Source organism: Rattus rattus, chromosome 9, assembly GCF_011064425.1.
Source record: "Rattus rattus isolate New Zealand chromosome 9, Rrattus_CSIRO_v1, whole genome shotgun sequence".
In the NCBI taxonomy this organism is placed as follows: domain Eukaryota; kingdom Metazoa; phylum Chordata; class Mammalia; order Rodentia; family Muridae; genus Rattus; species Rattus rattus.
In genome coordinates, this window is record NC_046162.1 from 48,842,642 (window position 1) to 48,864,329 (window position 21,688).

General features: G+C 50.9%; 1 protein-coding gene across 1 annotated transcript; it reads right to left on the bottom strand.

The window, feature by feature from the left end:
- Nucleotides 1–4,821: 4,821 nt before the first annotated feature.
- Gucy2d (guanylate cyclase 2D, retinal) lies at nt 4,822–20,064 on the bottom strand. The gene is made up of 20 exons (XM_032913274.1): nt 20,009–20,064; nt 18,992–19,730; nt 18,594–18,898; nt 15,486–15,837; nt 15,096–15,180; nt 14,791–14,893; nt 14,386–14,487; nt 12,979–13,059; nt 11,204–11,410; nt 10,917–11,073; nt 10,364–10,513; nt 9,010–9,158; nt 7,828–7,991; nt 7,550–7,742; nt 6,989–7,163; nt 6,647–6,745; nt 6,435–6,529; nt 6,192–6,277; nt 5,878–5,988; nt 4,822–4,957 (listed from the first exon to the last, which is right to left on the bottom strand). The coding sequence occupies exons 2-19, from the start codon at nt 19,719–19,721 to the stop codon at nt 5,895–5,897; spliced, it is 3,327 nt and encodes a 1,108-aa protein (XP_032769165.1). The 5' UTR covers nt 19,722–19,730; nt 20,009–20,064; the 3' UTR covers nt 4,822–4,957; nt 5,878–5,894.
- Between the last annotated feature and the right edge of the window lie 1,624 nt (nt 20,065–21,688).

Consider the following 21,688-nt stretch of genomic DNA (forward strand, 5'->3'; position numbering starts at 1 on the left):
TTTAAATAGCTAATATGGCCAATGGTTCTCCCCCTTCTAGTACCTTCTAATATTATCTCCATTGGCTATCCTAGTCAGACCCTGCACCTCCTATGTGTTACCAACTTAATGACTCATCAGGTAAACACGGCTAGAATCATTGCTCTCTGACAACCTTATTAAAAACAGTGCCCTATCCAGGACTTTACAGGAACCTCTTTGCCTCCATTTGGAAGACAGGAATCCTTTCGTTAATGATTATAAGTTTTTACGCTTCTGTTTCCTGAAACTTGGTTGACTTGTTTGTAAAAACACCTTGACCACTGTGGTGGTTTTGAAAGAAAATGGCCCCCATAGAGTCAGGGAGTGGCACCGTTAGGAGGTGTGGCCATGTTGGAGGAGGTGTGGCCTTGTTGGAGGAGGGTGGGCTTTGAGGTCTCAGACACTTGATCCGGGGCCCAGAGTGGCTCTCTCTTCCTGATGCCTACTGATCCCTCTGTTACTGTGCAGCACCATGGTAGTACTTCTATTCTTCCCTTCATGATGATAACGGACCTCTGAGCTGTAAGTGAAATGTTTCTCTTTATAAGAGTTGCTGTGGTCACGGTCACGGTCACGGTGTCTCTTCATAGCCATAGAACCCTGACTAAGACAACCGCAGGGACTTGATTTTGAGAACCACGACCTTCTCTAATCAGTGGTAATGACTACCGTCAAAATTTTTCTGTCCTCTCTAACTGTTCATTGCCCTGCTTCTGCGAACCTGCTTTGTAGCTACTTCTGATTGGACGCCTTAAAAGAGGCCCCGAGACAAGTCAGTGCTGCTCTCTCCGATCTGACTCAGGAGGTAGTCACTGGCCAGCTCTCCGGTGCACCTGAGTAGAATAAAGACCCGGAATTGTGGTAGTGGTAGCAACACACACACACAGTGGAAGGATGCATATCTTTATTTCAGTCACCACCATCCCAGGACCCAGACACCAGGATACACCACCTGGTGTGCTGGGCGCCAAGTACAAAAGATTCCTATGAACACGGATGACCCTACGATGTTATGTTACAAGTCCCTGCCTGGGTGCAGTTCACCCCACTTCCTCAAAGGGGAGTGCCTGGGGTCCACCCCAGGTAGGCAGGTAGAGCAGGGACCAGACTGAAAGAACAGCGCACAGGAAGGACGCCAGTGAGTCCTGAGGCACCCCCTGGGAACCCACACAGCAGCTGGAGAAAGTCCCTGCTTTGGCTATGATTGGTCCCAGCTACAGAGCCATCCCAAAGGCAAGAACAGCCCCAAGGGGGCAGGCCTGCTGGCCGAGGTAGCATAGGCACATCTGAAGCCGTGGAGTACCCAGTGACCACGGCAGGTGCTTTCATGGGCTGTGAGCTGCCTGGGTCTGGGGACAACAGAGTGGGAGGCAGGGAATATTTGAGTCAGGACTCTAAGATTGGCAGTTAGTAATCGGAGTCTGGGATTGGTTGGCAGGGGTGGGGGTGGGGTGTCGTCAGAAATAGAGGAAACTGCATAGAAAGGCGGGGAGAAACATGGGCAAAGGGGGACTAGGAGAGGGAAGAGAGGAGAGTGGGGCAGAGAAGGAGACAGAGGGGGAAGTGGAGAGTGAGGAATAGAGGGGCCTTGCGAGGAGCCTTGCAACCTTTCTTCTCTTTCTCCCACTGCCTCTGTGAATTCTGGAGCAACGGCCTGCTCTCCCAACCTATCAATCAGGCACCTGAGACTACGACCACCATGCTCAGCCCAGGAATCAGTGGGCCTGCTGAACCTTGCCCACTCCTCCTCTAGCCTCAGGTCTGCATGGACCTCAGCTCATCACTCTTCCTACCTGCCCCAGACTGCCCAGGCTCAGCCTCCAGCTCCTAACCAGAGTAACTCTTCCCCGGGACTTCCTGAGTTATGTACTAGTACTACTCCAGGACCTGGGGAGAAGGGGGAGGAAAGGATGAGAGAGCAGGAGGGAAGGAAGGACAGGGGTTTTGAGAGCTAATCCCCAGTCGGGTCTAAGGCCAGCAGTTTGGAAGTTTGGAATCTACCCTTCAACCCTGGGACCCAAGTACAGAGAAAAACTTGTATGAGGGATGTTTAACTGTAAAATGCACGTTCTATCTTTTTTGCTTTGTTTCCAGCTTTAACTCATTATTTATGAACACAGTTAAAATTTTTTTTAAATCGCACTAAAAAGCCCATTAGCAGCACCACTTAGCTGACCAGAACTGAAAGGGCTGCATGTACTTAAATTATTATTTTATTATTATTATTACTATTACTAATTATTGCCGTTAGGAAGCCATTAATCAGTACTAAAAGGAGGAAGAGGAGGAGAAACCCGGCAAGCAGCTAAGGTCCTAAAGCCCTAGGCAGGATGCCCGCAGATGCCAGGCAGGGGAGCTTACACTGCTGGGAGGAGTAGGGGCTGGGAGAACTGGAGGGTGGTGTCCTGGATTAAAGCGACTGTGGCCAAGGGGTGATTCAAGCCCCACGAGGTGCTTTTGATCTCAGGAACAGGGAGAATCTAGTGCAGTTAGCCCTTTGTGTTTTTCTGATGTCACATCCATGGATTCAGCTGTGAGGGAAAATTCCTGAAAAAGAAGCTGTTGTCTGCAGAGACTGATGGACCCCATTGGAATCCCAGACTGGAGTTTTGTAGGACAGAGGCTTACTTCTTTAACTTGGACTGGCCTGGGTTAGTTTTAGCTTCTGGAACAGCCATTCCTTACTTCACTGTGTATCAGAACTAACACACCATGACAATAAACGTAAGTCTCTAGAAGATGTTCACGTACAGCCACCATCTTGTGATAATAAGTAAAAACCTCCTAGAAGCTGTTAATTTAGCAGAACACCAGCTTCCACCAATCCAAGAGCTAAGAATGTCATAAACAGCATCTCCGGCCTGTAGACAGGCTTCCCCCATCTTGTAGGCACCTCTCCGGTATATCCATCAGTGTATTTAAAACCCCATGTATCTGCTTCCACGTTGGAATACGGAACTTGGGATAACCGAAATCTGTGTTTCTAGGCCAAGGTCACTCAAAATAGCTTTAAGACGAGAGCTGTGGTTTTTATGTCAACACAGCCAAGCATGACTGTGTACTATGTATGCAGTTAGGCCTAGAGGCTGTGTCTGCTATGAACATGTACTGGCAGTTTTTCTTGTCATTATTCCCTACCATATACATTATAAATAATCCAGAACTTACTTAAAGCACACAGGATAAAGTGCATAGGTGCAATATGGAAAGTTCCATCTTGTATAAGGGACTCGAGACCCAGGGGATTTAGTGTCCATCGGAATTGTCCTTGAATTCGTACCTTATTTAGATGCTTAGGGCTGACTATAATGTTTTTATTTTTTAAATAAAGGTTTTTTTAGATTTATTTTAAAATTATTCATTTTATGTGTATAGGTGTTTTGCCCGAGTGTGTCTGTGCATCGTGTGCATGCCTGGTGCCCACAGAGGCCAGAAGAAAACGTCAGATCCCCTAAAACTGGAGTTACAGATGGCTGTTAGGCTCGATGTAGGTCTTGAATATCAAACCTGGATCCTCTGGAAGATCAGTAAGTGATCTTAACCACTGAGCTATCTCTCTAGCCCTGGCTTATGTATTACATACGTAACTACATATAGTTATTTTGTTCACATAGGTTTTAATGCTGGCTTTGGCTGGACTGAAACTCTCTATGTAGACTAGTCTGGCTTCAAACCCAGATATCAATCTACCTCTGCCTGCTCAGGGCTGCCATTAAAGTCATGTGTGTGCTACCACACCTGACCCTGAGCCCAAGCATGCACATATGCCTCTATCTATCTATCGATTTGTCTGTCTGTCTACCTATCTATGTTTAGTATACCACTTTAAGTTAATTTTCATATATATATATATATCTCCACTTTAAATTAATTTTCTGTCCTGGGCATTCTATTCTCAGATTAAGAAGTTGTTGTGGGCCTGTAACGTTTAACATGCAGACTTGATTCCGTGGGTGTGGGGTGAGACTGAGGCTCTGTGTGTCTAACAGTGATGCCAATGATGCCAATGCTGCTGGCTACCAGCTGCGCCCCCCATAGCGAGGGCTTCAGTTAATCCATTTCAGATTCTGTCAACACCTCTCCAGTTCTGCACATCACCAGGTCCTGGACACTCACCACCTACTGAGTGTCTGGTGCTAACAGCCTCCAGCCAGAGTCTGTATCGATGAGAGAAGACAGCCAGAGTCAAACATGCCAAAGCCCAGATCTGGCCCCTCAGAGTTCTGCAAAGGAAACTGGGGATTGGCCAGTACTGGGTGTGGGCATTTGCTGCAAAGATTTCAGCAGAAATGGTTTTCTTCGACAGTCAATTCACCAGCACCCAGCTAAGCCGAGAGTAAACTATTCATCTACCATTCTGGTTAGCAAAGTTTGGGTGCACCTAGTTCCCCTCCCCCAGAGCAAGATTTTCTCTGCACTTGGGCAAGTGCTTTGGTTCTGCCCATTGGAGAAGGAACCAGTTTCTGACCAGTGAATAATGGAGATGAGAACAGGACTGAGATGAGCAGAAGCCCTAGTCTTTCCAGGCCACATGATGACCCCTGTCCTGATAGAACATGAGGCCTCCACTTCCCCTGGGGTTTCTGAACCCAGGTTCTTACTTTTGGGGTCTTACTTTTGAGGTCCCCATCCACCTCTGCAACCTCCAAAGAGCTCAGGGTCCTTGAAATGGGGGTCATATGCCACACAATCCTGATCTCAAGATCAGCCATTATAAAGCCTCACTGTAAGGGCCACAGAGTGATGGAAACCACTTAGCCCCTCCTCATTTTATCACCGAGGGGAGCCTGGACAGCACTTCAGATCTTTCCAGGGTCACAGAGCTGGTTTGCAGCAGACTCCTGGCTCAGAATCCTTGGAGGCAGAATTGGACAGAAGCCTTGGGCCTTAGTCCCCCATATCACAGCAACTTCAGGAAGGGCCTTGCAGAATAATCCTGAGGGAATAAAAGCTGTCTCAGAGAGGAAGAAATGGGCATCTAGGAAGGATCATGGCTCAGATTCTTGCATGGAGGCCACCTACTCTGACAGGACTGCAGAAGCAACCTTACACTGACCTCTGGTAAACGCTCTCCCCAAGAATTCTGTCCTCTGTGTAGGACATGCCTGAGGGGCCTCTCTGAGATGCCTGGCTTTTGTTTAGGGGACAGGGTGGGTCAGGACAAACCTGGTTCTGGGATCACTCCAGACCAGCCAAACCAGTCTGCCCTCTAAAGGAAGTCTCTTTTGTGGGCAGAGGAATCAGCCTCTGCCCCCTAAATCAGAGAGGAATAGGGACACGTGGCTTTCATGGGACACCATTCAGGCAACTCCCAACTAGTCTTTAATCTAGTGAGGAGGTGCCTGACCCCCTAAGAAGTACATCCACCCTCCCAGACCACCTCTGTCCCCACAGAAGTGAGTAGTCCCTGATCGTTGGGGTACACCGTATGAAATTGTGTCTCCGTCCTTTCTCACCTACCTAAGGCATTCTTTGATTGGCTTTAATAAAAAATCTGATGGCCATTTAGCTGGGCAGAAGGGGAAGTGGGACTTCCTGGGAAGGAGAAAGGAACTCTGGGAGAATGAAAAGCCCTGTCACGACACCAGGAGACATGGGAGGAGAGTGGTCTGGTCACAGGCCTGGGATCCATGTGACTCGCTGTGGCCAGGTGGTTGCGTTAACTCAGATGAGCAAGTGAGTGTCTGCCCAGATAAGGCCTAAGGCTTTGAAATTGTAAATGGTCTCTGTGTGGTTGTTTGGGGGAAAGCTGGTTAAGGAATAACTGCTGCTGTATTAATTTCCAGCATTAATTAATGTATACAGAACACAACATTCTTTTTAATATACTCCTGAGGCTGAGGGAAGACACAGTACCTGTCCCCAGTAGAGCTTCACTTCCCAGTAAACTGGCCTGGCCTGGCTTTCTCTAGCTTCTTGCGTCTCTCTGGGGGAATCTCCTGCAGGCTGATGCCATGGTTGCTGGCCCTGCAGGGAGGAAACTGCAGCCTCAGGGAAGAGAAATGGGGGCCAGAAAAATCAGGGCTTGGGTTGCTACAGCTTGGCATGAGGATGAGGGTTGGTATGGGAGGCAGGAAGAAAGGGCGAAGCCACAAAGGGCCCATTGGCTGGCACCATGGAGGTGCCCGCACTCAGCTTTCACATTCAGCAGGTTCAAGCCAATCACTCACCCTGGTTGCAGGTCAGGTGGTTTGGGAATGGGCTTGTTGAAGCCGACTCTGCCCACAAGCCAATACGTGTCCTCAACACCCTTGCCCTGGAGAAACACAAAAGGGGGGAGACTTAGGTAGACCAGGGTGAGGGATGGAGAAGCTTTAGGTCTAGGTGAAACTGGGAGGAGACTCTACATCTGCATAGGCCTCCACAAAGTGGCGGAGTATGGTCTAAAGTGGCGGTGTATAGTCTAGACTCACCTTCAGCTCTGTGCGGCCTCGGCATTCCATCTGGAAGCCTTGGTCCAGAGCGCGAAGAATCCGAACAGTGCTCATGTTTACATGGATGCGGTAAGCTGAGGACGTGAGGGGACATTATGATCTCAGGAGTCACCTCTCATGTTCCCATCCTAGGCTATCTCCCCGATCAGCCTCTCCCACATTCCTCAGCTCTCCTTGTCTGTTACACTCACGCAGTCCAGTGGACTCCATTCGTGAGGCAGTGTTGACCGTGTCCCCAAACAGGCAGTACCGAGGCATGGTGAGGCCCACCACACCGGCCACGCACGGGCCTGGGGAGATAAGCTGGGTTAGAAGACCGGCGGAGAGGGATTGAAGCCGGCGGTGCTCAGCAACTAGGCTGCATGAATTGCCTCGAAAGACCTGGATCCCATGCTCTCTACAGCTCCCCCAATATCAAACACTCCGAAGTTTATTTCTTCAAGGCAACTCCTCCCCACATCCCACCCCAGTCAAGATTTTGCCTCCTGTAGCTGAAATCTGGAGCCCAGAAGTGGGGAGGGTTGAGTAGTTACCCGAGTGCAGACCAATGCGGATGCGCACTGGTACCTCCGGCATATGGCGCATGCGGAAGGAGCCGACTGCACTGAGGATGTCCAGTGACATGTTGGCAATCTCTGCAGCATGCCGCTGCCCGTTCCTCTGTGGCAGCCCGGAGGCCACCATGTATGCATCTCCAATTGTTTCCACCTGTGGGGAAGGAGTTGTTTCTGTTCAGTTCTGAGCACTGAACTTATTCAGTTATTCAGATCAATAACACTGGTCGGGAGGTCCAAAGGGGAGACAGAGCTGGGGTTGGAAGTTGCAGTTGAGCCTGAAGGAAGAGATTAGGGACAGGAGGGCTGAAGAAAACTAGGCTGGTGTCTTAGGCAGGTAGAACTGCTTCGTTTAAACTAAAAGACAGAGCTGGGAGTGCTGGCACATGCCTCTAACAGCAGGGCTCAAGAAGCAGAGGCAGGAGGATTGCTACCAGTCTGAGGCCAACCTGGTCTACACAGCAAGTTCTAAGCCACCCAGGTATACCTAGAAAACAACAAAACTGAAAGGCAGAAGGTTTTATCTCCTGCCCACTCCACCTTATAGACATCGTGGGAACCGATGATGGCATCAAAGAGTGTATAGAGGTCATTAAGCAGGTCGACCACCTCAATGGGCTCACTCATGGCTGAAATGGTGGTAAAGCCCACAATATCACTGAAATAGAGTGTCACCTCTTCAAAGTATTCAGGCTCCACAGATGTCCCCATTTTCAGGGCCTCAGCCACAGATCTAGGAACGGCGAACAGTGGGGTCACCTGGAGGCTGCCCCAGTCTAGCCACCCTCTCCCCACCCCTCTCTCACTTAGGCACCCACGGAGGGAGCATCTGTGTGAGCAGCCTGTCTGTCTTCTGCTTCTCCTGCTCTAACTCCTCTGTGCGTTCTCGGATCAAATCCTCCAGGTTACTAGAGTACTGCTCCAGCATCCGAAGCATGGAGTCAATGATGTTCGTCTTCCGGCCCTTGTTGATGCCCTTGAACTAGGAGAGGGGAAAACGTAGGCTTAATGTTATTATGCACAGTGTAAAGATTATCCTTGTGTTATTCAAATGCTGATTTCTGTGCCCTCATATCTGGTTATAATCCTTATTCTGAGAATCTCCTGTCTTGATGTTATGTAAACATTGCTCCCCAGTTATTCCTTTAATTGGTCAATAAAGAAGCTGATCGGCCAATGACTGAGCAGAGGGAGAATAGGGCTGGACTTCCTCCCAGCCCTGGGAAGTGGAGGGGGAGAGAAGAGGTGGGTATTTCAGATGAAGAAAGGGTCTAGGAGCCACCATGAAAACACACCCAGAGCAGAGAGAGCCAGATTCAGTACTAAAATGCAAATATCTCAGGGATTTTGGCTGGGAGGTAGCCAGATTAGAGGGTTGGATTAATGCTGCTCAGTTGTTGTGCTTTTAAGCTGTTAAATAAGTCTAATAGTCCTGTCTCAATTATTTGGGAGCTAGCTAGGTTAAGAGAAAAACTGCAACACTTTTTAAAATGAACTACAAGAAAGCTAGGAAAAAAATAGAGACTGCCTAAGACTTTGGCTCTCCTGTACCCTTTCATGAACTAAACATCTGAGTGTCATCTACTCATGAAACACCCCCAAACTCCTGGCCACTGTGTTTTCAGATCTTATTAGGAGGTGTGTGGAGAATGAGAGTTCCCAGAGATGGTTGCTCTGAGTTGGAACTGACAAGGGACTAATGCAGCCAAACTCTTTCTGATGCACAAACCAAACATGCGTCTGGTTCTCATTCAACGTTATTTGCTTTGAGTTAAATATTTCTCCCACCCAGAGTTCCTTCTTCCATCCCAAAGGTTCCCACAAATCCTCATTTGCATTCTAAACCTCCCCTGCCAAATTCTCAGTCCATAGGTTAATCCCTTGGAGAGAGACTAGAAGGTCAGTGATCCTGTCAGCCCACTTGTCTGGAAACAGGATGCCAGACAGCAATCTGGGACCCCAGGGTCCAGCCCAGTCCTTGCCCAATCCCAGCCCCTGACCAGGTCAAAGGTGAGGTCCATGGAAGGCCGAAGCTCTGGATGCTCTGCCCAGCATTGAGCCATCAGCTGGATGCATTCCATAGGTGCCTGGTCCATTGACACCAAGGGCCGGCACAGTGGGGGAGGGCTCCGCACCCTCTGTATCACTTCTAGAGGCAAGGGGAGACCATGAGAAGTAGGCATCCCCACACAAAGCCACCTCTGACCCTAACCTAAACGGGGCATTGAAAGAGAGTCTAATATTCCTAGCTGGTCTCCAACATGCTATGTAGCTGAGGATGCCCCTGAAGGATGACCTAGGACTTCTGATCCTTCTACTTCCACTTCCCAAGCAAGTACTGGGACCAAGGCTCATAGCACCATGCCCAGACTATGGGGTGCTGGGAATTGAACTCAGGGCTTGGTGCACACTAAGCCAGTATGCCATCAGCTGAGCTGCTTCCCAGCCAGAGAGGGTTCTGGTTTTTTGTTTGTTTGTTTGTTTGTTTTAATGCACACTTCCAAGCCTTAGGAGATGGCTTGGTCAGTAAGTGCCTGACATGTGAACCAGAGGACCTGAGCTTGAATCCTCAGCAGCCATAGTTTTAAAGTGCCCGACACAGTGGCACACTCCTGTATGCACTGGGAAGGTGGACATAGGAGGCTCCCTAGAGCACGACGGCCAACCGATATAGCTAATTGGTGAGTTCTGGCTTCAGTGAGAGATTCTGTCTCGAAAAAATAGAGAAGAGGATGTTCGAGGAAGACACCTGACATTGGCCTTTGACCTCTATTTCATACACGCACATAAGCACACGCAGCTGTCTGCACATGTGGAGGCGTGCATACACCACACGCCGATAACTAAGTAAATCAATAAATAATAAATATTAAATGCTTTAGTTAGTGGGAGAGTGTAGTGTGTGGGTCTCCAGGAGTAACCAGAGGGACCTGAACTCTGAGTGCCAGTAAGAGGTGACACAAATTAATGTTTACTGAACGTAAGAAAAGTAAGGGCCGGGGAGAGACTCTTCTAGACCATGAGCAATTTGGATTTTAATCCAATGCGACTGTCCTCTGGACCCCTGCTTGTCCCCTTCTGTCTTCCTAGGATCTCTGAGAGGCCGAGAGGACCCTGTCTGTGTGGTAGAAGAGCAGGGTGGGTCCAGGGTCAGGACAGAAACCCTTAAGATCTGTGCCCTGAGATATCCACCTCATGCTTGGCTTTTCCTGCTGCTCTCTTCAGACCCTAGCTTTAAGAAAGCCACGTCAAGATTAATAATCTTCACCGGGCTTCCCTTTATTAAGGAGTCACATTGGGTCTGGCCTGGCTGTTTTAACTACAGAGTGCCTATCTGTCCCCAAGCCACCTTACCCTCGGGCGTTAGCTCCAGCATGGCGTAAGGGGTGCTGCGGCACACGACCTCCTGCATGATGATGCCCAGGCTAAAGACGTCACCAGCTAGAGTTCCCCGTCGCTCCAGAGCTGGGTCCCGAAGCAGCTCTGGGGCTGTCCATAGCTGATCTAAGAACAGGGAAGAGGAGCAAGGGAGAGAGAGAGTGTGATGGCCCGACAGGGTAGACCCTCACTCTCACTGATACTAATCAACCTCACAAACCTCAAATATCTCAGCGCAGAGATTATTTGAGATTCAAAGAATTAGAGAAAACCCGGCTCTCAGGGAGGCGGCGCCTAGGGAAGACTCCGCCTCCAGAATGCCAACCTTCAGCAAAGCACCACTTAACCACAGACCCAGAGCTCAGGCACTCCCACGCACCCAGCCAATCACAGACCTTCTCTGTTAGCTGATAAGTGCCAGTAGATCTGGAATGGGAAGAGTGTGAGGAAGGGACGAGGGGAAAGCACTTGCAACTATGCAGGTGCTAGCATATGCTACAGAGCCTGGGGTGCAGCCGGGGACTCCTACCCTCTGCACTGGGAGGTTCGGGTAAAACCCTCTGCGCTTCCAGCAGTCGCCCGTGGCCATGATCTGTCACCTTGAGCACGAACCTCCCGTCCACCACGCAATTCCGTGACTTAAGCCTCCCGTGGGCCACACCACGATGGTGGAGATATCTCATTCCCTTGGAAGGAGTGGAAGAAGAGGCGACCTCAGTTCTCCTGACCTTTCTCTCACCAGTTCATCTCCATCTCACACACACACACACACACACACACACACACACACACACACACACACACACACACACACACCTTTATGAGGTCCAGCAGGAGGGAAGACTTGAACATCCAGTCCAGCTTTATGTCTCTCTGGGCCAGGAGGTCATGGAGGGAGCCCCGAGCACAGTGCTCTGAGACCACAGCCAAGATTCCCTCCCCAGGGGCGGCAGGGCTGTCCGCTGTACCCGCCAGGAAGAGTCCCAGGTAGAGAGCCACATTCTCATGCCGGAGCTCCCGCAGCTGAAAGGCAGAATCGAATGGGCATTTTCTGCCCTGGGAGCAATTCCAGGAGCACCAATTATCCCCTCCCCCGCCCCATTTAGTGTGTGTTTGGGGCATCCAAAGTGGGAATATGGGATTGAACGTGATGCGTGAAGTGGGGGAGGGGCTTTCTTCTTTATCTAGTTTCAGACAACACAATGTGGTGAAAGGGCCTTGTTCAGAATATGACGGACAATGAAAGACTAAGCTTAAAGTTATGGATGAGAAGACAACCACACACTGGGGGTTAGGACCCATTTAGGGTCTGCTTTGTTACATGAGGCTGAAGATCTAAATTAACTACAAAGCTCTAATGAAGTCATGAGGGAACGTGTGAGGTGAAGAAGCCCAGCCACCACCTGCTTTTTCAATAGGGCGGTCTTTGATGCAGGGCCAGGCAGACCAAAGGTTGCCTTTCTAACTTTCCCTGGGGCCACACGCTCATTTAAGGGGCTGTGCTTCGGTTTAAACACCTGGTGTCAAACGGTGAATTTGTCAGTTCCCAAGTCTAGTCACCTGAATTTGTTCCCCCAAAAAGCCCACCTTCGTGGAAGGTGAGAACAGGCCCCTGTAAGTCGTCCTCTGATCTCCACATGGATGCCCTGGCACATACATGCCACATGCGTATAAACATGCAGATATGCATGCACACATAATTAAATGAACAAAAACATTTTTAAAAAATGAAAAAAAAGGGTTGGGGATCTAGCTTAGTGGTAGAGCGCTTGCCTAGGAAGCGCAAGGCCCTGGGTTCGGTCCCCAGCTCCGAAAAAAAGATCCAAAAAAAAAAAACCGAAAAAAAAAATACATGACTTTCCCCTTCTCTTAGGACAGTTGTGCGGAATGGCCCGTGCTGGACCGACACAGTGAATAAAGCAGGAAGTTGGCAGGGAGGCAGTGGACTAGCATTCTGCTATTTTCAGTGTCCCTCTCCTCCCAGCACCAAGCATCCTTGGTTTGGCCTCTTTCCAGGAGGCTGCCGAGGAGCGAGTGATCACAGCTGTGAGTGACTTAAGGGGGTTCTGCAGAACAAATTCAGGTGACGAGGCTTGTCAGTGGGCACCTTTGTTCCCTGGGGCATCTCGCTGGCTCGTTTTCACTATTTTTTTTTCTTTTATTTCGGAGCTGGGGACCGAATCCAGGGCCTTGCGCTTGCTAGGCAAGCGCTCCACCAACAAGTTAAATCCCCAACCCCTCGTTTTCACTATTTTATCATTTCACTCAACACAAATCTACTGGCCTCCGATACTCCAGACACTGTGCTGGGTGCCGCGAATATGGCAGCACCTTCCTTTGACTTTCAGTCCATGACAGAGGCAGGTAAGACATAAACCAGACCGTAGATGTGCACACAACTCATATGATAAGTTAACATGTCACTTATCACATATAAGTGTGATTAAGAACATCAAAGAAAAAAGCTAATGTCACGAGAGAGAGGATGAGGAGGGGTCAGTCCTCTCGAGAGTGGAAGGAAACCCTGGGGACTACCTCTGTTACCTGCTGCAAACAGAAGCCAAGTTAGTAACTATGGGTCCGACTCTCACCTTGGAGAAGGCCATCTTGGTCGCCGGTCGGATGGCCATGTGGTGTTCTCCTGGAAATTTCTTCAGCCAAACCCAGTCGCCCTGCAGCAGAAGGTTAAGGGATTCAGTCCTTGAAGCCCCAAAATGCAAGGTGCTCTTGGACGCTCACATTTCCACTGCCCTAGTGACCCAGAACCCACCTGTCATGAGACAGAACGTTATCAGATACAAGAAGCTCAATGTATGCCCATACGTTTCATCACAGGTGTCTGGGTCAGAGCCCAGCCGAAGAAGATGCAAACCCGTGCATGGTGGCCCTCACATCCCCAGATATAACGATCAACAGTCATGCAAGTGAACTGCACATACACAGCCCTCGTCACCACCCCTTGTCATGAGAGAGCCCTGTACTAAGGAGTCATCGGGTCTCACTGTGAACTAGCTATGAAGGGAGGCACCATCCTTCTGGGTCCTGGTCTTGTTGTCCCCAGAACCTGTAGGGTCAGTTTATACTATGTCGTGGTGTAGCCACTTGGTTCAGTCATCTGCTGCCATCACGTGGATAGACAAGGAGCCCTTTGTTCTTAATTTTCCCTGGGCCTCGCAAATCAGGTTAGTGTTCCTGCCTGTTGCTAAGAGATGTGAACTAGAAGAGAGTCGTGGAGATTGGGTACTGACTCTTAATCAGCATTTGGAAGTAAGCATGGAGATATTTTTAATGGTCATTAAAAACTGGGGGGTTTCATTTAGTGGACAAGGCCAGAGAGAAGAAAGACCTCGCATAGGCAGAGTGTGTGGTCCCATGTAAAAAGGACAACGAGATTCAAATAATAATAGGGTGTCTCTGAGATGGTCATGATGGTCTCAGGTGACGCAGTCAGAACTTTTGCATTTTCTCCAAGACTTTGCTTGAGCTTGGGTGTTCCCCCTACTCCAAACTTCATGGTACTAAGTACCTCTCACACCTCTGCCACATTCTCATGTCCTGGCCCAGTTGTTAGTGTCCTCTGACATAACTTTTCGGATGTAGGGTTTGTGTTCATGGGTCTGAGCAGAACTGAATGACAGCGTTGAGGGCGTCAGGTCAGGGACTCCCAGTAGAAAAGGGGTTGCTCTCACTGTCTATTCCAGACCATATGCTAATCCCAGCAGGCTCCACAACACCGCCAGCCTCCAGCTTTGGGTTTGGGAAACCCTCACCTGGATCTTGGAAAGGTTTTCCAGATTGGAGAGTTAGGTTAGAATCGCTAAATTCATGACTTTTCCCCAGATCCTGCCCAGTGCCATCTCTCTGCCTGGAGCCTGAGGGATTTGACTTGACGGTGTGTCTCTCCCTTGAGCGTGTTTTTCCTCTGGAGTCCGGTCTGAGCATCCTTCCTTTTCTTCCCTCCTGGAGTACAGGTCCGCCTAAGCGGGGATTAGACTTACCTCATAGAGGCCAATGTTGGTGCTCTCTTGGGGCTGGCTGGGGACACTGCGAATGTCTGATGTGCTCCGGGCAGCCAGACTGGATCTACTTCCCTGGGCCACCTGAGGACAGAGGCCGATGCAAAGAATCAGAATGTATTCTGCAGAAGAGGAAGAGAAATCTACAGGGCGCATGGAAACGGTACCATACCATACAGTTTACAAATGTTCACTTTGTAGTTGGTCGTTGACACTATCACCCCTGTTGTATAGCGGAGGTCCCTGATTCCCAAGGCTGGGGAAGAAGCTAAGTTCCTCACTTGGGAGCTGGGGGTAGGGGGTGGGGTGGCAGGGACAGCTGGCTCAGGGAAGGGACCAAATATCTAGGAGAAAGATAGATGGCTCCTGGCTTCCTGCTTTCCTGACCTTTCGAGAGCTGCCCCCTTGTGGGTGGAGGAAAGTAACATCTTCCAAGGTCAGGATGATCTTATTGGGGCCGGAGACCATTTGCATGTGTAGCAGCCTGTGCCTGGTGGGGGGAGGTGGTTATCCCCAGTAATTCCATAAGAGGCCAGCAGAGGAGAGAGCAGAGGGATGACATTAGCTTAGGGAAGTTTACTGGAATATAGCTATCCCCCAAACATGCCCGGGGACCTCCTCTCCAGGGTGACTTCCCCTCAAGTGGACCTCACCTGCTATCTTTGTGGCACAGTCTCACTTCCCCTACTCACCTCAAGTAATGAGCCAGGAAGGCTCCAATCAGTCCCACCGCTATCACCAGGAGGAAGCCAACAAAGACCAGGCCTGGCTCCACCCCTGAAGGAACAAAAAGAGGGGCACTCTTGATCCTGTCATGAATAGGACCCCTTGAGGTGTTCAAACAGTCATGCCAAATCTAAAGAAATGGGCTCTGGAGCTCTGTAAAAAGTTAGGGATTCCTTACAAGGGAAGTCTGGAGATGCTACAGGGGTCCTTAGGGGCCTTGGAAATCTTCAAGAGGGGTCCTGAGCAAGCCCTGGGCTGAAGGAAGGACCTGGAGGAGTAACAGGAGTTCCCTCCCTCTCTCGAACAACTTTGTGGAGCTGACTGTCCCAGTAGGAGCCTGAGGCTGCTCCCCTCACCTCCGTTGCAGATCACATCTGGATCGAACCAGCAGGAAGGATCAGGACCCGGAGCAGGTGCACCTCTAGGGAAGTGCACGGGGGTCCCAGCGGAACGCAGGGAGCCTACGACAGGGTCCAGCAGGTGTGTTGTGAACAGCCGGTCTCCTGCCGCATCTGTGTCCAGCAGCACAAAGGAGGGCTCTTCGGTTCTTCCCAGGATCCCGCAAAAGCCAGAGACTTGAGCTTCCCGCATTTGGCGGGCCACAGATGCACCTGACACCCAGCCGCCACCCACTGCTGCTCTTGCTCTCGTCACGCCCCCAGCCAACAGGAAGACAGCATCATAGATGGTGCCAAACAGCGGAGAGACCTGCAGTAGAGTAAGGACTCAGGGCCAGGACCTAGAGCCCATGAGTGGGTGAGAATTCACTGGCCTGCCCGATCCTTCATTGCACCAGGCTAGCCCTAAAGGTCCCTCTCTCTAGGTGAAGGTTCCCAGTCCTCAAGGACTGTACCTCCTTTCAGGAGTTAGGTTCTTCTCTGACTCTGACTCTCCGTCAGACTCTTTCTCCTTCATCCAGTTTTTTTTTTCTTTTTTTAAACTAGCTTTTTTTTTTTTTTTTTTTTTTTTTTGGTTCTTTTTTTTTCGGAGCTGGGGACCAAACCCAGGGCCTTGCGCTTCCTAGGCAAGTGCTCTACCACTGAGCTAAATCCCCAGCCCCAAAACTCTAGCTAAACTAGCTTATTTTTTAATCTCACCAGCTACCCTCCATCTAATGGCTTTCCTCACCATACTTTGGTCGTGTCTTTTTGTTGTTTAATTTATTGAGTCATGGTCTTTCAAAATTACTGAGGTTGACCTCAAACTCACTCTGTAGCCTAGGCAAATGCTGGCCTTCCTTCTTTCTTCCTCTGTCTTTCTCTCTGTGTCTCTGTCTCTGCCTCTCTGTCTGTGTCTCTGTCTCTCTATCTCTGTCTCTGTCTCTCTGTCTCTGTCTGTCTGTCTGTCTGTCTGTCTGTCTCTCTCTCTCTCTCTCTCTCTCTCTCACACACACACACACACACACACACACACACACACACCACTTTCTTTCTTTGGGTCATATAGCCCAGACAGGCTTGGAAGGTAGACCTTGAACTTCTGATCCTCCCGACTGTAGGTGGAAACTCTGACGACAGAGGTCCATCCCCAGGCAGATGCTGAAAGTTTGGCATTATTGGCTCACATGATCAGATCTGGCTTGATCATCAGTGTTTCTTCCATTCCCATCCCAAATAGTTACTACCATTAGTGCCTCTCCTCTCTCCTCTCCTCAGCCCCCATTCTTGGGGCATCAGGCACCAGGGAGCACCAGTGACACAGCGGTGTATGAAACAGCCCGTGACTGTGAACTTTAGTGGGGGGAAGGGCAAGAATGTTAAAGGAGTGTGATGTGTGAAGGAGGGGGAAGTGAGGGAGCTTTAGAAATGAGGAGAAGAGGTAGAAGGTTCTAGAAGGTGTGGTCGCCACCCAGGTCACGAATCAGAATTATCATGGGTGTAGGGTAGGAAGGAGAAGAGGCCACACTTAGGAAGCTGACATGCCTTCATCTGGCTGACATGGAGGACTCAAGTCCTTTAAGACCATGTGCAGAGACCTCCATCTATACAGAGTAATGAAGGTTCCCGACTCGGGATGCAGCAGGCCATCCAGAAACTTGAACCAGGAATGCAAACTGTAGATCACACCCCTTCTGAAGCCTGACGTGGTCATCGATGGAGAGAAGCCTGGGTCGGGTGAGCATCTCTGTATTCTGGACTTGGGCCCAGAGTGCTGTGGCTCGGGTCAGGACAGTGTCAGTGAGGAAGGAGAGTACGAGGATTCTAACCTTCAGGACAAGGCCTTAGGTTCAATTTCCCAAAATAAATAAGCCACACCCATAGTCAAAAGAGACTATGTAACAGGGCTACGTGCCGGGGTTTGTGGGGTACAAGGAAGGGAATCCGGTCTCCAGCATGGTCAGCTGGTTGTGCCCCTCATGACGGCTAATGAATGCATCTTTGCCCTTTCCCCTTCTCCCTGACTGACTGGTCCCCCATCCCAACTCACCCTTACTTTATTGGTCATCCCCCAAGCTCTCTTCTCTTCTACCCCAAATACATTCTTGGAGAAGGTTAGAGGCATTGGTGAGGAATAGTACAGTGTGTCTTCCCACCCCACACCCCACCTTAGCCTCCTCCCTGTGGTGTCTCTTTTGACTTATTTATTTTGGGAAATTGAACCTAAGGCCTTGTCCGAGTCTGGCCAAGTAAGTGTGCTATGCACAACCATCTCGATTTTTTTGAGACAAGCTCCTCTTGACCAGAGTTTACTATCCTCCTTCAGCCTTTGTATATGGGGGACTCGGGACAGACCTGAGTTTGCTATCCTCCTGTCTCAGCCTTTGTATATGGAGAACTTACAAACCCAAATCACCAGGCCTGGCATGAGTATGACTCTCTTGGTTGCTAATTTTCTTCCTATTGAGCTTCCCTTCTACATAGGTAGCTTCTAGATTCCCTTTGTGACTGGGATGGGGTTGAATAGTCTGCATTTGAATCCTGGAGACTCAAGGAATTCTGATTACTACTTGGATGTTGGAAATTATCTTTGGAGCCCCCATCTCCACCTGGGGAATCTTTCTTTCACATCAAGGCCCTCGCAAAGTTAAGAACACCGGTGTGACCCGAGAACAAAGTCGAGGCCCTAAGGTAATGTCTCTGAGCTAGGTGTGAAGGTTGAAACTGCAGTCTGCTTTGAAACACACTAAAAATGAAATGGCAATTTAGGGTTTAAGAGGTCTCGTTGCCTCCGGGACAGGGTGGGGGAAGCGTAGACGTAATAATGAGGATGCCCTAAGCCAAACCAGAGCTTCTTACAGCACCCAGGAAACTCCAGATCCGCTGCCTCAACGGTTCACTCCCGATTGGCTCCACCCTCTCCTTTGCCATTGGCTCCACCCTCTTCTCTCCCATTGGCTCCACCCTCCCCGTTCCCATTGGCTCCATCTTCCTCTTCCCATTGGTTCCATCCTTCTTCTCTCCATCTCTGTTCTCTGATCACTTCCCTGGCTCTCCTCCCTCTACTCTTTTCTGTAGTCTATCTACCTGCTTCAGGTTGAGGTCAAGGGGCAGCTCCTGGTGTTCTTGGGCCCTGCGCAAGCTGTCTTGCACGCTGCCTCCAGGAGGACAGCGGCGTGTCAGCGTGAGCACCGCATCGTGAGCCCTGCGGAGTTTGGAGCTGTTGACAAATGCAGCCAGAGCCTCCGGGCCTGGAGACAACGCGTAGTGAAGGGTGTCAAAGGGCAGGAAGACCAGGGAGCCATCAGTCAGACCCAGCTCTTCTGCAGCTTCCAATAGGTAGCGCTGCTCCTCGCCGCCCAGCAGTACGGAGTGCATCACCATGATAACCACTGCGGACACAGAGGCTGGCTCGCTGCGCTGCCCGCTACCCGCAGGACCCGCCTACCTCCCACCCCCCACCCGCACTCTACTGGGGGGCTTACCTCTAACTCTAGGCCCGTCTCGGATCCTCCTGAGGGCCTCCCGTGCTCCAGACAGGTCTGAAGGCACCATGGAGGTCACTAGGGCAACTGGCAAACCCCGGGCCCTGAGTGCTGTGGACAGAGCGCGTCCCGCCTCCACCCACAGGTCCTGGGGTGCGGTGATCAGGGCCACGCGGGCCCAGCGGAATGCTTTAAGGAGGACATAGAGGGCATCTGCAGCGGGGGTCACCGCCGGGGCTGTAGTACCCGCCGCCCGCGTGCCAGGGCAGCCCCAGGGCACCAGCGCTACTCCAGCTTCCTGGGCTAATAGCTCGGCTGGCCGGCAGGCCGCGGGGTTCACCGGACCCACCAAGCCAGAGACTCGAGTCAGTGCGGAGGACACAGCCCCTAGCGAGCCCGGAGTCAGGCAGGGCTCTGGGAGCAGCGTAACCTCGAACCAGGGGCCGCCGTCTAAGGCAAGGTCACGATTCAGGCGGTCGGCGGCCAGACGCGCAGCCAGATCCGGTCGGGCCCGTGCAAAGATGGGGTCGCAAGCCCAGGGGCCCAGCACCCCCACTTTGAACACAGCGGAGAAGGCAGACGGAGATGGGAGCAGCAGCAGGAGCAGGAGTCCGGGCAGCCCAGGCCCTGGCCAGCGCAGGACCCGCGAGAGGCTGGACCCGGACTGCCTCGCAGGGACACAGAACCCGGCGCCGGGAAACCCTCCCGCTGGCAGGAGCCACGCACTCATTGCCCTCTTCTGTGAACACAGAGCGAACAGGATGAGAGTTGAGACCCTCAGCACTCACTCTATGCTCAAGTCTGTTTCTCAAACTCCGCCCAACCCCTAGGGTGTCTTGGCTTCCAGGACCCTAGATGGCGGCCCAGCGCATCGCTCCAAGGTCTCTTTGGCCTAGCCTGCTTGTCCTCAGATTGTTTACTCTCCCTTCCTCATCAGCAGTCTTAGGGGTTCAGTGGGAAATAATCCCACGCCTTCACACAGGACCGAAGTTCCTGTGTGGATCATTCATTACTTACCGGGAAGTGCGGGGCTAGGGCTTGGCTAAAGGGTCACAGGGTCGATGTCCCTTCGGTCTCCCCTGGCAGCCCAGCCCAGGGCGGGGGTGTGGGAACAACCCGCTGCAGTCCTTAATCTCTCCAAGCCGATTAGAATCTTTTAATCAAGCAGAAAGGGGCGGCCTGATAGAGGATGAGAATCCGACCGCTCGTCTCTAGAATGGGGTCTGCTCTGCTTTTAGACAGCCCCGGTTGCTTTAACTAATCATACAGGAAGAGAACTTAACCGAATCTGGTCTGTACCTCACGCTCCGCACGAATCCCAGGTCAGACTTACGTGCGAAAACAAAATATTTATCTTCTTTTCAGCTGTCTCTGGAAAAAAAAAATCATCTGTGGGAAGGTGGAGAGATGGTTCAGTGGTTAAGAGCACTTTCTGCTTTTTCAGAGGACCTAGGTTCAATTCCCAGCACCCACATGATGGCTCACAACCATCTCTAACTTCAGTTCCAGGGGGACCCAGTGCTAGTTTCTCAAAGAAAGCACCAGGCACACTGGTGGTGCACAGAAGTACATAGAAACAAGTATAAAAAAGATAATAAAGTTTTTTTTTTTTTTAAAAAGAATCATCCATGGACACTAAAGCTAGGGAGAACTTTTGAAGACCATAAGATATTCCCACGATTATAAACTGTTACCCCATCTACTGTTTATAGGTTGATTGACAGCAGACATATGATTGCTGCATTTTAACTGTAAAAAAATATTTATAGCAGGGTGTGACAACCTTTATTCCCAGCATAAGGGAAACAGAGGCAGGTGGATCTCTGTGAATTCAAAGTCAGCCAAGTATACCTAGAGAATTCCAGGGCTACCCATAGACCCTGCCTCAAACATGAATTATTCTTTTCTCTACATATCGATGGGTGCCTGAGTATATGTCTGCATGTGTGCACCACATGTGTGCAGTGGCCAGCAGAGGGAAGAAGAGGCATCAGAACGCTGGAGTTACACACAGTGGCGAGCCACACGTGGGGGGCTGGGAGCCAGTCCATAAGCAAGGTTTTGAACGGCTGGTTGAGTGGTCTCTTCAGGCTTGGAACTGCTGCAGCCTCTCCCCACACCCTTTGCTCCATGCATGGTATTCTGTCTACAGGTACGGGACACCCCTTTGCTCCTTCAGTAATTAGTTTTGAGTAAATTGTCATATTTCATCTCTTACATAATTTCTCTGCTCCCTCTCTCTCCCCCTCCTTCCTTCCAGCTCATATGCAGCCTTTAGGGAAAACTTTAAGTGGAGTTGTGAGAATTCTACAAGAATATCAGCATCAGTCAGGCATAGTGGGCCTGCAGCCTCAGCGGGAGCCTGTAGCCTCAGTGGGAGCCTGCAGCCTCAGTGGGAGCCCGCAGCCTCAGCGGGAGCCTGCAGCCTCAGCGGGAGCCCGTAGCCTCAGAGGGAGCCCGTAGCCTCAGAGGGAGCCCGTAGCCTCAGTGGGAGCCTGTAGCCTCAGCGGGAGCCCGCAGCCTCAGCGGGAGCCTGCAGCCTCAGTGGGAGCCTGCAGCCTCAGCGGGAGCCCGTAGCCTCAGCGGGAGCCTGTAGCCTCAGCGGGAGCCCGCAGCCTCAGCGGGAGCCCGTAGCGGGAGCTCAGGGGGAGCCGGTAGCCTCAGAGGGAGCCTGCAGCCTCAGTGGGAGCCTGTAGC

Bases quoted from the DNA above. Each gene is read 5' to 3' on its own strand.
- Gucy2d (XM_032913274.1), bottom strand. From the start codon at position 19,721: ATGAGTGCGTGGCTCCTGCCAGCGGGAGGGTTTCCCGGCGCCGGGTTC. The intron at 13,060-14,385 runs GTAAGTCTAATC...CTTCTGCTGCAG, and splicing joins CCAACATTGGCCTCTATGAG to GGCGACTGGGTTTGGCTGAA. The intron at 6,278-6,434 runs GTGAGTCTAGAC...GTGTTTCTCCAG, and splicing joins GAGGCCGCACAGAGCTGAAG to GGCAAGGGTGTTGAGGACAC.